This window comes from Moschus berezovskii, chromosome 11, assembly GCF_049115385.1.
Source record: "Moschus berezovskii isolate FMDL1 chromosome 11, NW_MosBer_1.0, whole genome shotgun sequence".
Lineage (NCBI taxonomy): Eukaryota > Metazoa > Chordata > Mammalia > Artiodactyla > Moschidae > Moschus > Moschus berezovskii.
The window spans coordinates 107,032,530-107,047,475 of record NC_142470.1 but is presented as its reverse complement, the minus strand read 5'-3'; the positions used below and the strand labels follow the sequence as shown (position 1 = coordinate 107,047,475).

Here is a 14,946-nt window from a genome sequence, read left to right as displayed (position 1 = left end):
CCCTGAGTCAGTAAGATCCCCTGGAGAAGGGAATGGAAACCCACTCCAGCGTTCTTGCCTGGGAAATTCCATGGACAGAGAAGCCATGGGGTCATAAAGAGTCAGACATGACTTAGCCACAAAACCACCACCACCACTGGACAAAGTATAGAAAGCCTCTGTTCATTTGTACTTTTTTCCTGCCCTCAACCCTAGGCAGTCTAGTGAGTGTTGGGCAGTGGCAGCCAGACAGGTGTGTAAACGTTGGGGAGGAGAGCCTTCTCTCTGCCCGGAGGGGCTGTGGTCCTAACAGCATGGCGGCAAAGCCCTCTTTCTGTCACTCTCGATTTCCTTCTGTATAAACATACCTCGCTGCTTGTGGGCCTGTGTTGCAGGCAAATTCCTTACCAGCTGAGCAACCAGGGAAGCATAGCTGCCCCTAAACAGCACACTGGAGGGCTGTGTAGCTGAGCAGCATGGTCTCAGACCGACCCCAGGCCCAACACGAGCACACACACCAAACGGATCTGAAAGGCGCTGTACAACCTTAAAAGATGAACTGACATCGCTCAGGAGGTTTCACACCGGAGAAGGTAGGCAGGGACCTGCAGCCTGCGTTAATCAGGCCCACTGCTGCTAAAATGAACAAAACAATATATTTAAAATTAATGAATTTTTGGCTGCACTGGGTCTTCATCAATGTGCACGGGCTTTTTCTAGTTGAGGCGAGTGGGGGCTGTTCTCTGGTTGGAGTGCGAGTTCTTCTCATTGTGGTGTTTTTCTCGTGGAGCGCAGGCTCAGAAGTTGTGGCACATGAACTTAGCCGCCCTGTGGCATGTGGCATCTTCCCATTCCAGGGATCAAAGCCACATCCCCTGCATTGGCAGGTGGATTCTTAAGCACTGGACCACCAGAGAAGTCCCAACATTTCCAACAGAATTTAAAGAAGACCCATAATCCCATAACATAATATTCAAATTCTCCAGGACACAATCCACAGTGACTTGATATTTGAAGACCTAGGAAATCTCCATATCTTTCAAAGGGAAGAAACAAGAAGTAAGAAACAACAACTCAGATGACACAGTCGGATTGAGACACTGAAGTAGCTACTTACAATCGTGCACCAAGAAGTCAGCACAAAACCCCTCAAAATGAATAGATGGATAGACAGTCTCACTGGAGAAACATTTGATACGAAAAGAACCAAACTGAAGTTTTAGAAATAGAAAATGAAACCAAAATGAAAAAATTAATTTGGATGGGGTCAACAACAGAATGGAGACGATAAAACAAATTTAGTAAACTTATAGTTCAATAGATCAATATAAATCAGTATAGACAGATCAATACAAATTGTCCAATTGAACAAAAGAAAGGAAATAGACTGAAAAAATAAACAGATCTTTAAGTATCTGTGGGACAATTCCAAAAGATCTAACATTCTCATCACCAGAGTCTCGGTAGAAGGACAGATTCTGGTACAGAAAAAAAAATTTTTTTGAAGAAATAATGGCTGAAAACTTTTAAATTTGGTAAAAGACTTAGGGTTATGGATTAAAGAAGGTTCAATTCAGTTCAGTTCAGTTCAGTCACTCAGTCGTGTCTGACTCTTTGCGACCCCATGAATCACAGCATGCCAGGCTTACCCTGTCCATCACCAACTCCCGGAGTTCACTCAAACTCATGTCCATCGAGTTGGTGATGCCATCCAGCCATCTCATTCTCTGTCATCCCCTCTCCTCCTGCCCCCAATCCCTCCTAGCATCAGAGTCTTTTCCAGTGAGTCAACTCTTCCCATGAGGTGGCCAAAGTATTGGAGTTTCAGCTTTAGCATCAGTCCTTCCAATGAACACCCAGGATTGATCTCCTTTAGAATGGACTGGTTGGATCTCCTTGCAGTCCAAGGGACTCTCCAGAGTCTTCTCCAGCACCACAGTTCAAAAGCATCAATTCTTCAGCAATCAGCTTTCTTCACTGTCCAACTCTCACATCCATACATGACCACGGGAAAAACCATAGCCTTGACTAGATGGACTTTGGTTGGCAAAACAATGTCTCTGCTTTTTAATATGCTATCTAGGTTGGTCATAACTTTCCTTCCAAGGAGTAAGCGTCTTTTAATTTCATGGCTGCAATCAGCATCCGCAGTGATTTTGGAGCCCCCAAAATAAAGTCTGACACTGTTTCCCCATCTATTTCCCATGAAGTGATGGGACCAGATGCCATGATCTTAGTTTTCTGAATGTCGAGCTTCAAGCCAAATTTTTCACTCTCCTCTTTCACTTTCATCAAGAGGCTTTTGAGTTCCTCTTCACTTTCTGCCATAAGGGTGGTGTCATCTGCATATCTGAGGTTATTGATATTTCTCCCAGCAATCTTGATTCCAGCTTGTGCTTCTTCCAGTGAAAAACACAATTTTTCAGTGTTTCTCATGATGTACTCTGCATAGAAGTTAAAGAAGCAGGGTGACAATATACAGCCTTGACATACTCCTTTTCCTATTTGGAACCAGTCTGGTGTTCCATGTCCAGTTCTAACTGTTGTTTCCTGACCTGCATACAGGTTTCTCAAGAGGCAGGTCAGATTGTCTGGTATTCCCATCTCTTTCAGAATGTTCCACAGTTTATTGTGATCCACACAGTCAAAGGCTTTGGCATAGTCAATGAAGCAGAAATAGATGTTTTTCTGGAACTCTCTTGCTTTTTCCATGATCCAGTGGATGTTGGCAATTTGATCTCTGGTTCCTCTGCCTTTTCTAAAACCAGCTTGAACATCTGGAAGTTCACAGTTCACATATTGCTGAAGCTTGGCTTGGAGAATTTTGAGCATGACTTTACTAGTGTGTGAGATGAGTGCAAATGTGTGATAGTTTGAGTATTCTTTGGCATTGCCTTTCTTTGGGATTGGAATGAAAACTGACCTTTTCCAGTCCTGTGGCCACTGCTGAGTTTTCCAAATTTGCTGGCATATTGAGTGCAGCACTTTCACAGCATTATCTTTTAGGATTTGAAATAGCTCAATTGGAATTCCATCACCTCCACTAGCTTTGTTCATAGTGATGCTTTCTAAGGCCCACTTGACTTCACATTCCAGGATGTCTGGCTCTAGGTGAGTGATCACACGATCGTGATTCTCTTGGTCGTGAAGATCTTTTTTGTACAGTTCTTCTGTGCATTCTTGCCACCTCTTCTTAATATCTTCTGCTTCTGTTATGTCCATACCATTTCTGTCCTTTATCGAGCCCATCTTTGCATGAAATGTTCTCTTGGTATCTCTAATTTTCTTGAAGAGATCTCTTGTCTTTCCTATTCTGTTGTTTTCCTCTATTTCTTTGCATTGATCGCCGAGGAAGGCTTTCTTATCTCTCCTTGCTATTCTTTGGAACTCTGCATTCAGATGCTTATATCTTTCCTTTCCTCCTTTGCTTTTCGCTTCGCTTCTTTTCACAGCTATTTGTAAGGCCTCCTCAGACAGCCATTTTGCTTTTTTGCATTTCTTTTCCATGGGGATGGTCTTGGTCCCTGTCTCCTGTACAATGTCACGAACCTCCGTCCAGAGTTCATCAGGCACTCTATCAGATCTAGTCCCTTAAATCTATTTCTCACTTCCACTGTATAATCATAAGGGATTTGATTTAGGTCTTATCTGAGTGGTCTAGTAGTTTTCCCTACTTTCTTCAATTTAAGTCTGAATTTGGCAATAAGGAATTAATGATCTGAGCCACAGTCAGCTCCTGGTCTTGTTTTTGCTGACTGTATAGAGCTTCTCCATCTTTGGCTGCAAAGAATATAATCAATCTGATTTCGGTGTTGACCATCTGGTGATGTCCATGTGTAGAGTCTTCTCTTGTGTTGTTGGAAGAGGGTGTTTGCTATGACCAGTGCGTTCTCTTGGCAAAACTCGATTAGCCTCTGCCCTGTTCCATTCCGTGCTCCAAGGCCAAATTTGCCTGTTACTCCAGGTGTTTCTTGACTTCCTACTTTTGCATTCCAGTCCCCTATAATGAAAAGGACATCTTTTTTGGGTGTTAGTTCTAAAAGGTCTTGTAGGTCTTCATAGAACCGTTCAACTTCGGCTTCTTCAGCATTACTGGTTGGGGCATAGGCCTGGATTACTGTGATACTGAATGGTTGATAAAGAAGGTTCGTTCGTTCGTTCCGTCGCTCAGTCGTGTCCGACTCTTTGCGACCCCGTGGACTGTAGCCTACCAGGCTTCTCCATCCATGGGATTCTCCAGGCAAGAATACTGGAGTGGGTTACCGTTTCCTTCTCCAGGGGATCTTCCCGACCCAGGGATCGAACCCGGGTCTCCCGCATTGGAGGCAGACGCTTTAACCTCTGAGCCACCAGGGAAGACCAATAAAGAAGGTTAGTGAATACCAAAACAAGATAATCTCAGAGAAAGCCATGCCCAGTTGTAACAGAATCAAAGCATAAAATGAAAGACAAAGGAAAAACAGTCTTGAAGGCAACCAAAGAAAAACAGTGCTTTCAATACAGGGAACAACAATTTGAATTACTGAGAATTTTGCATCAGAAACCAGAAGTCAGAAGGTAGTAGAACATTTTTTAAGTGCTGAAAGAAAACATAAAACTGACACCCCAGAATTCTATATTCTACAATAATACTGTTTAGGAACAAAGATGGAATAAAGGCATTTTCAGATGAAGGAAAGCTAAGGGAATTTATTGTCAACAGACTTGCTCTGAAACAAATGCTATTAATAAATAAAGTTCTTTGGGCAGAAGGGGAAAGACACCAGAGGAAAGCTTGGGACATCTGGAATGAAGGAAGAGCAGCAGAAATGGTAAATATCTATGTAAACATATTAACTTTTTTCTCTTAAAATATGTATGATGGTTGAAAGCAAAAATCATAACATTATCTGATGTGATTTTCAACATATGCATCTATAATACATATAATCCCAGTGAGTATGCCATACTTTGTTGCATATAATAAAACATGACTTGGCTAAATATAAAATGTTTGTGGGTGGTAGTTTAGTCACTAAGTCATGTTCAGCTCTTTGCAACCACATGGACTGTAGCCCCGCCAGGCTCCTCTGTCCGTGGAATTTTTCAGGCAAGAATACTGGAGTGGGTTGCCATTTCCTTCTCCAGGGGATCTTCCCGACCTTAGGATCTAACCTGCGTCTCCCACATTGGCAGGCAGATTCTTTACCACTGATCCATCAGGGAAGCCCTGTAGAATATTTAAAATATGCCAATTTGTTTACAACTTTGCATTGTCACATCTTCACTTCTTAATATATGAATTGTCTCAGAGGTAGAAGTGGCTCAGGCTCTGTCAGCCTCTCAGGAGCTCCAGCCTCAAGCATCAGCTTCGCTTTGCAGATGAGAAATGAGCTGGAGAAAGATTCTTGTCCTCCTTGCCTTGCCTGAGCTGTTCCCATGAATGCTGCGTTGTCGCTGGCCAAGTACAAGGTATACTACAGCCCAAGACAGTGGCCACGGGTGAATTATAGCAGTCAGGAGAAGTGGCAAGAGGTGGGAGTCCTAGCACTGTGTGCTGCATCCACCTGCAGACGAGCTGGGGCTGGAAGGAAGGTGGGATCAAGGCCTCACTCCCTTTGCCAGATCCCCGCTGGCCTGGAGGAGGGCACAACCAGACTTGTTCAACGTTTGCTCCACGAACACTTTGCCTTTCTTTGCGGTGCCTTTGCTGTAGGCTCATGTGTCCCATCTCCTCTGTTCCCTGGTTCTTTCCCAGCTCTCCCCCACCCAGGGGAGGTGGGGGGAGGCAGATCCTGGCAGGCACTGTCCTTGCTCAGGAACTGGCCTTTCATGGTGGACGTCTCCTGACCCCAGCACTCAGGCCAGTCCTCTCACATCCCCTCCACTCCAGCGAGAAGGAACCCCCCACCCCAACCCTTAGCACCCCCATCGGACTCTGGGGCACTAGGCCTTCTCCAGGGTGGCCGAGTGGAAGCAGACAGACGAAGGGCCCGCATCTCGAGGCCCTGTCTTTAGTGGGAAAGGCGCCTCCTGGCTCCTCCCAGCTGGGTCACAGCCCTGGAGGCAGGCAGGCAGGCAGGAGACAGGAAGGAACTGGCCCAGCTCCAAGCCCAGCTCCCGGGCACCGGCTCGGCCGGGGGGCCAGGGCAGGGAGGGGAAGAGGGCTCTGTGCCCACTGGGGTGGATTCACCCCAGAGACAGAGGCCTCCATCTACTGGGTGAGAAAACCAGAAGACGGATGGCGGCAGAGAGTGCAGACAGAGGAGGAAGCGCCACGTTGCCGGGGCCGGGCTGTGGTTGCCCTGGCGTGGGGTCCTCAAGGTGGAGCAGGGCAAACGGAGCAAGCTGTGGCCTTGACTTGACCAGGCAGAGTCTGGGTCTCCTTGCTTGGAAAAGAAGTAAAGCAGCCATGAGTTGGGCTGTAGGGAGTCCCAGAGGTGTCTGAAGTTTTCGTGGTTCCTAGGAGGTCCTCGGGGCTTCCCTAGTGGCTCAGACAATAAAGAATCTGCCTACAATGCGGGAGACCTGGTTCGATCCCCGCGTTGGGAAGATGTCCTGGAGAAGGGCATGGCAGCCCACTCCGGTATACTGGGAAATTCCATGGACAGAGGAGCCTGGCAGGCTGCAGTCCCTGGGGTGGCAGAGTCAGAGACGACTGAGCACAGCTCACAGTGGGGCCTCAGGAAACGGTCCTTGTCACAGCGGGCAGCTCAGCCCGTCCTGGGCACCAGGTGGAAGCGGCTGCTGCCCCTGGCCTCCCCTGGAATAGCATGCCTGGGACTCAGAACTTCCTTGGAGGAAAAAGTCTAGGAAGAGGCTCCTGCTCGCCTTCCTGAGCGGCTCTGCCGCAGCTGGTAGAGGGCTCGTCTGATGCACAAACCGCATTTCACTGAGGATTCTCTTGGCTGCAGCCAGTGGAAGGACCTGCTTGGCTGGAACTTTTTTTTCCCTTCCAGGCGACGTCTGATGGGTGTGTCGGGCAGGAGGTGATATTTGAAGGGCTGCGGGCACGGGCTGCCAAGCCAGGGCGCCAGGCAGAGGGTGAGAGCATGGCCTCCCGGGACCCGCCCGCCACCAGCCATGCCCCCCCTGACGTGCCCTCCGGGGTCTCGCTGTTTCTCACCATCCCGTACGCCTTCTTCTTGCCCGAGCTGGTGAGTGCAGCCACGGGGGCCACCTGCACAAAGTGTGGCCGGGTGAGGGGTGGGAGGGAGCAAGGAGGGGCTGGCCTGGAGCTGGAAGCAGGTCCCTGGGGAAGGAGCCCCGGGTCCAGAGCTGCCGTGGCCTCTCGTCTCCCGTGGAGCTCAGGGCCCGGGGTCCCCTAGTCCCTCCCAGAGCGCCTCTGGGCTTCTGCAGAGTGAGTGGATCTGCTCCTCTCAAAACGAAACCAGCTTGGGTACTGGGCAGGACACCTGGTGACCTAAAGGGATCGCTAAAGCGTCCTGGATCCTCAAGAAGGTGTTAGGGATAGACTTCTATTCTGTGGTTTCTTTCCCCCAACTACTTGCCTTCTGTACTTTTGTGAAGTTCAAAACAGGGAGGGGCACTCTGTCTGTCTTTCTGAGAGTAACCCTTCCAGTATTTTCCTAATTGACACTGAACTTTGATTTGTGTGGACTCCCCAGGGGAGGTTGCTTATGACGACATGGGCCATAAAACAGTGAGACACCCTGGGTGCTCTCAGCGACCTCTCACTGCCTTCCTTTCCGGTTCTCTATGGCCAAATTGGCCCCAACCCCTGCCGAGTCCAGAATGTTCATCAGAACCTGAGTCCACTCTGAGCCCGTTGTCACCATGTCCTTTTCACTGACGGGGACACAAGCCTGGTGAACGATTTAGGGCTGCTGCTGCTGCTGCTAAGTCACTTCAGTCGTGTCCGACTCTGTGTGACCCCATAGACGGAAGCCCACCAGGCTCCCCCGTCCCTGGGATTCTCCAGGCAAGAACACTGGAGTGGGTTGCCATTTCCTTCTCCAATGTGTGAAAGTGGAAAGTGAAAAGTGAAAGTGAAGTTGCTCAGTCGTGTCCAACCCTGAGCGACCCCACGGACTGCAGCCTACCAGGCTCCTCCATCCATGGGATTTTCTAGGCAATAGTACTGGAGTGGCTTGCCATTGCCTTCTCCGGAACGATTTAGGGCAGAGGAGTTTATTTCACTCTTTGAACACCTTCTGAAATATCGAGCTTGTGGGAGGTATTTTCTTTCTTTCTTCAAGTTTATTTATTTTTAATTGAAGGATAATCGCTTTACAGTACTGTGTTGGTTTCTGCCAAACTCCAACATGAATCAGTCACAGGTTTACCCGTGTCCCCTCTTACTTGAACATCCTTCCCACTTGCCTCCGCATCCTGCCCCGTAGGTTGTGGCTGATATGAGTTCCCACTGGCTATCTATTTTACCTGTGGTAATGTCTGTTGCCGTGTTACTCTCCCCATACCTCTGTGGTGCTGCTCTGAACTGGCAGCACTGGCCTTAGGCAGGGAGGAAAAGACAAAGGGTGGTTCCAGCATCCAAGGAACAGGAAGGTCCTCTCGTCCTGTCGTCTGCCCAGAAGGCCAGCCTGATTGAGCACCTTAGCCAGCTAAAGGACGCCCATTGGTGGCAATAAGAAAGGAAAGCCAGGCGGAGTGGGTCCGGCATTTGGGTGGCTCCAGCTGAAACCACAGCCAAGAATAGGTTTCTGCCAGGCCTGGGTGTACAAGGGAGGGCGTCCTACCAGACTAATGCATCTTTATGCTCCCGAGAGTTCTCTGGACCGGGTGTGCCCCTCGCCTTGGAACAACCACAAGAATGGCTGGGGTGGTGGTGGACTCCCACACTTATTTGGAGCACGTGCTCCATGCCAATCACACCAGCCACTGGTGACAGGACCACTACCCTGCCAGCGTCCCCATCTGCTGAGGAAGGCCCATGAGCGCTTCCACAATACAGTCAGTCAATGCCTGGGAGCTAGCCACTGTCCTGGGCTGGGTACAAGCAAGAAGAGGCCATCCAACCTTGTCAAGTCAGGGAGGAGTCCTGGCCTATCACCTGGGAGGCAACTTTGCAGTTAGACCTCAAAAGACAGGCTGAGTCTCCAGGTTGCGGGGAAGGACAGGGGAAGGCCTAGACTCCAGGAGAGACCAGCTGGCAGAAGGCTGGAGGGAAGGGATTTCCAGAGTAAGGAATGCAGGGCCATCTGATCAGTCACCCCCAGGGTAGTGGCTCCTGCAGATGGAATTTCTGGGGAGAGAAAAGTGCATGATTGTGCTGGGCTCTAGGGCTTTAGGCATCTTAGGGGGTGGGGTACTGTCTCTGATTGCATTTCATTCATTTATTTTTCTTTTGAAATAATTTTAGATTTACAGCAACGCTGGCAATAATAGTAAGAGTGCTCCCAGGTACTCCGTACTTAGCTTCCCTTCAGGGCCACATCTTACATAGTACAACTGTCAAAATCAGGCAATTGGCATCAATATTAGACTATCAGTTGTTCAGATTGTCCTGAACTCCCCACAAATGTCTTCTTCCTGATCCAGGATCCAGCTCAGAATTCCGAGTTTCATTTGATGGCCATAATTCCTTCATCTACTCTTTTTTTATTATTAACTAGATTTAATTTTAACTTGATTTTCTGGTTACATTTCATTTTAAAAAAAAAACTTTTTGTTTTGTATTGGGGTATAGCCATATACAAGCTATAAGGGACTCAGCCATACATATACGTGTGTGCATTCTCTCCCGAGCCCCCTTCCCGTCCAGGCTGCCATACAACACTGAGCAGAGTTACGAGCACTGCACGATAGGTCTGTGTGGTTATTCTCTTTAAATATGGCCGTGTGTACGTGACCATTTCAATACTTTTTTTTTAAGATTTTTTTTTTTTGATGTGGAGCATTTTTAAAGTCTTTATTGAATTTGTCACAGTATAGCTTCTGTTTTATGTTTTGGCTTTTTGGCCGCGAGTCATGTGGACTCAATCTCCCTGGGATTGAACCTGCACCCCCTGCATTGGAAGGTGAAGTCTTAACCGCTGGACCACCAGGGAAGCCCCTCATCTACTTTAATCTGGGCCAGTTCCCACCATCTTTGTCTTGAGTATTTTGAAGAATACTGATCAATTATTGTGTACCATGTCGCTCCATTTAGCCTTGTCTGATGTTTCCTCATCAAAAATTTAGTTTTAATTCTCAAGGAATCCTCCTTATTCATTATTGAACACTTAGAAGATTACAGAAAGAAATATAATCCATATACATGCATGTATGCATGTGTACTCAGTCATGTGTGACTCTTTGTGACCCCATGGACTGTAGCCCACCAGACTCTTCTGTCCATGGGATTCTCCGGGCAAGAATACAGGAGTGGTTTGCTATGCCCTCCTCCAGAGGATCTTCCCAACCCAGGGACTGAACCCATGTTTCCCACATTGCCAGTGGATACTTTACCATCTGAGTCACCAGGAAAGTCCAAGAATACTGGAGTGGGTTGCTATGCCCTCCTCCAGGGGAGCTTCCCGAACCAGGGTCTCCTGCATTGCAGGCAGATTCTTTACCAGCTGAGCCACCAGGGAAGCCCATTTATACACATATGTGTGTATTTAATGGATTGATTCTGTACATGCTCTTTTGCATCTGCTTGCTCCTTAAATGAGTGCTCCTAGCATGGAGTATAAGACTAAGCATGCATTGTATCTGGGGCGCGGATGGAGAGCTAAACAGGAGAGGAGGGGAGAATTCCGGCTGGTGATTGTTTCTGTTTTGTTTTGACCATGCCAAGCAGCTCGCAGGATCTTAGTTCCCCGGCCAGGGATCGAACCTGAGCCCCCTGTAGTGGAAGCTTGGACTCTTAACCACTGGATGGTTGGGGAAGTCCTTGGTGGTTGATTCTGATCACCGTGAGCAGATGCGCTGGGCTAGAGGGGTGACAGCAGAGCCGTCCGAGCAGAAGTCCCTTTTCCTGGGCCTCCTGAGCATGCTGGCCACTTCTACCTGCAGAACTGGCCACAGAGCCCAGGCCTTGGGGTCCCAGATTCTCAGTCTGTGGACCTCAGGCATCACAGACAGGCATGTGCTTTTCTAAGGCAGAGAGCGGATTTTTCCAGAGAGTGGATTCCAAAACTGGGAGCTCAGGACAGGCAAAGGGGCAGAGAAGGCAAAATCCGTGACCTGGATTCACAGGCAGTCCATAATGGGTTGGCAAGGTTTGTACACTCGTGGGGACTGCAGGCGTACTTCCATCCAGCCGCTGTACCCCAAGACAGCGAGGGTCTTCCCATGGAGCGAGGGACCAAAACCTCTAGGCATGCAGAATTCAACAAGGGTCCTTGAGTCCTCGCACCACCTCTGTTGCCAAGAATCTCTTTTGTATCAGTGATGATGACAGACTGGGACAGCGTGGACGCCGGGGGTCTGCATGTTCCCGGCTAGCTCTGCTCCCGAAGACTGCTCTTACAGATCTGTGCCCAAATAACTTTATTTTAGAGTCTTTCACACTAAAATGCACATTTTAAAACTTTTGTCATGATTATGGATTAATAGGCAGATGCAAAGACATTTCAGAGGGGTCTCCCACACCCTTCCCCATGGCTCCCCCCAGAAGTCACAGCTTTCATAATACCTCTCTACCATTTAATGCAATATCGACCAGGTGACTGCTGTCCGCAGGCCATGTCTATGTTCCATGCCCTTTTCTCACATGTGTAGATTCATGTAACCAGTACCATCAGGACACAGACCCATTCCGTCACCATGAAGACCTCCCTCCTGCTTCGGTTTTAAATTTTGTTGGCCATGCTGGGTGGCATGCAGGATCTTAGTTCCCTGCCCAGGGATTGAACCCGGGCCCCCTGACGTGGAAGCATAGAGTCTTAACCACCGGACCAACAGGGAAACCCTTGCTTCCATATTATGGTCACCCTACCCTATCCTCTCTCACCACCCTTCCTCACCCTTGGAAACCACTAATTCCATCTCTGTAAATTTCTTATTTCAAGAAAGTCACAGAAATGAATAGGATCATACAGTACATGGTCTTCAACGATTAGCTTCTTCCACTCACCATAATGTCTGCATGAATGCTTCAGTCACCCAGTGGTGTCCAACTCTCTGTGACCCCATGGACTGTAGCCCACAAGGCTCCTCTGTCCATGGGATTCTCCAGGCAAGAATACTGGGGTGGGTTGCCATCTCCTCCTCCAGGGTATTTTCCTGACCCAGGGATCAAACCCAAGTTCCCTGCATCTCCTACATCAGTAGGTGGATTCTTTACCACTGTGCCACCTGGGAAGCCCCGTAATGCCTTTGAGGTCCATCCATATTCTGTGCATTTCAGTAGTGTGTCCCTTTTCATTGCTGTGTAATATTCTACAGTGTGGCTTTACCACAGTTTGTCTAACTGCTGACGCAGTGAGAAACATTTTGGTCTTTTGCAATTTTTAGCTATTCTGACAAAGCTGCTATGAGTGTTCACATACAGGCTTTTAAGTGGATGTAATTTTCATTTTTCTGGGTAAATGCCAGAGTGAGTATGATTTCTGTAAGTGTCTGCTTCATTTTTTATTAAGAAATGGACAATCTGTTTTCCTGAGTGGCTGGACCATTTTACATTTCCACGGACAACAAATGACCCTTTAGAGAGTTTAATGTTTAAGTTTGCATTTTGTTTGGTTTACGGTTGAAAATCAGATTTCTCATCTGAAAACAGTATTAATTTCAAAACCTAAGTTCGAAGCTTGAGGAGGCTTTGAATCAGTGCATTTTAAGGTGAGAGCAGACGTTGTTTATTTCCTCTCTCCATCTCTCTGTGAGTGTGGGAGTCTGCTGGTGCCAGCGCTGGGTGGGCAGGGGACCAGGTGACTCACAGTCTCGATCCCTGGCTCTTAAGAGCAAACACTGTGCGGGTGTCCAGCCTGGGGCAGGGAGCACGTGACCCCCTGAGTCCCTGCCTGCTCTAAGGTGGCTCATCAGCTTTTTTTTAACAAGATGAAAGGGTGAACAGAGAACTAACCCCAGAGACTACAACTGAGGGAGAGTTTTATGAATAAGAGTCCAAGGAAGTCGTTCAATGTTTTCACTAGTTCACTTATTCATTAGATACTTGACTAATTATAAAGCTGAGAAGGTTTCGAGAGAGTCAGCTGATTAAAAGGAAAGATGATTTGAACACTCTGTTCGGTGTTCAATGTCTTCAGCTTTTTAACTTGCCTGCACAATGGTCAGAAGGAAATATTCTGACCCCCCCACCCCCTCTCCCAACGCATGCTCCCCCTCCCGCTCCCCCAGAAGCTCACTCCAGAACCTTCCAGCTGGGACGCTCACCTTGCTCTTATCCACACCCCAGTCTCACCTGCAGTCCAGCCGGTTTCTTTTTCTACTCTATTTGTAAATGGGCTTCCCTAGTGGCTGTCAGTGGTCGAGAATCTGCCTGCGATGCAGGAGATGTGGTTGGATCCCTGGGTCTAGAAGAACCCCTGCAGGAGTAAATGGCAACCCACTCCAGTATTCCTGCCTGGGAAATCCCAAGGACAGAGAAGCTGGAGGCTACAGTTCCTGGGTCACAAAGAGTTGGACACGACAGAGCAAACACGTAAGGCAAGACTGTATGTAAAATCCTGTTTGGGAACTTACTGAACCCTGGAGCCACCTGTCAACTGCGTGGGGCTGAGAGAGGGAGGTAGGGCTCATCTCAGGCCTGGCTTCGGACAAGCAGGCTCCTTCCTCTTTGTTACAGCACTTCTTTAGAAGCTGAGTTTTCCTAAAGGAAAAATCGTTTCTCTTGCTCCCTTCTGCTCCGCTTTCAATTCTCTGTACTTCTGGGAAGCAGCGAAAGTAAACTCAGTTTGCTCCTTCCCTTCATTCCATACCTGATCCCCAGCCTCCCCACCTCTGAGCTCGCCCAGCCCTGCAGGACCAGGGGATCAAAGGCCTCCATGGCCAGGTACCACCGAGACCCAACAAAATGATGCCCATGGAGGCCCTGGGAAACTGTGACAGGGAGAACAGGGAAGAAAAAGTGTGAGGCTGGGAGACAGCAAGGCCTCTGAGAAGAACGACGGAGGAGCGGAGCAGGAGCAGAGAGGGGCCGTGTAAGAAGGACCCAGATTCCAGCCGCCCCAGCGGCCTGGCCCCAGGCCCAGCCCTTACCCTCGGAGGCTCCTGATGTGTTCAGGTTCAGTCACTCAGAGTCGGTTGAGAGGGATAAGCCTGGCTCTCTTGCCTACTGGCTGTGAGACCCTGGGCAGGTGACTTAACCATTCTGAGCCTCAACGACAGGGCAGCATCAGCAAAGATCTCCTAAGACAACTCTGGGTTTGTAGTAAGGACTTTCCTGGAAGCATCCGCACAAGAAATGTGAGCCCACACCACGTTATTGTTGGTGGTTGTCTAAACCTCTTACTAAAAAGCGTGGGTCTTCGGGCTTCCCTGATAGTCCAATGGCTAATACTCCTTACTCCCAGTGTAGGGGGCCCACGTTCAATCTCCAGTCAGGGAACTAGATCCCGCACACCACAGCTAAGTTTGTATGCCACAACTAAAGACCTCGCACAGTTAAATAAATAGATACAATGTTTTAGAAAGTGTGAGTCTCTCATGAACTAATTTCAGCTGCAAACCAAGAAATATTTACTGAGGTGTGACTATTATTCTAGACCCATGCTTTGCTTTCAGGGGGTTACAAGAATGAAAAGACAATAATAAAAGGGAGATGGTAAGTCTGGATCCTGTCTTAAAGGGGCGACGCATGAACATTAAAGAGCACCCCAAGACAGGGAAAAGTAAGGGTGCACAGCCTCACTTGTTAAAGGCTCCTGGAGTTTAGAGACGCTGTCAGGACAAGCTTGCTCAGGGTGAGAATTTGGTATTCTTTCCAGGGTTTAGATTAAGGGATTAGATATTTGCTTATTCAGACCAGGGCTTCCCAGGACTCAGAGGCATGTGTACACTCAGACTGTAAGGAAATGGATACAAACGTGCACACTCAGACTTCAAGGAAAGAGGAAGACG

General features: G+C 48.3%; 1 protein-coding gene across 4 annotated transcripts in view; it reads left to right on the top strand.

Annotated features, from left to right (window-relative positions):
- Positions 1-6,783: 6,783 nt before the first annotated feature.
- MALL (mal, T cell differentiation protein like) overlaps positions 6,784-14,946 on the top strand; it is a 30,107-nt gene continuing 21,944 nt past the window's right edge. Inside the window, exon 1 of one of the 4 annotated variants that reach the window (XM_088841682.1) lies at positions 6,784-7,115. In XM_088841682.1, coding sequence (XP_088697808.1) covers positions 7,011-7,115 — 105 coding nt within the window. In that variant the 5' untranslated portion in view covers positions 6,784-7,010. The remainder of the gene's footprint in view (positions 7,116-14,946) is intronic. The other 3 variants (XM_088841683.1, XR_008682456.2, XM_055400093.2) reach the window with 3 other exon arrangements.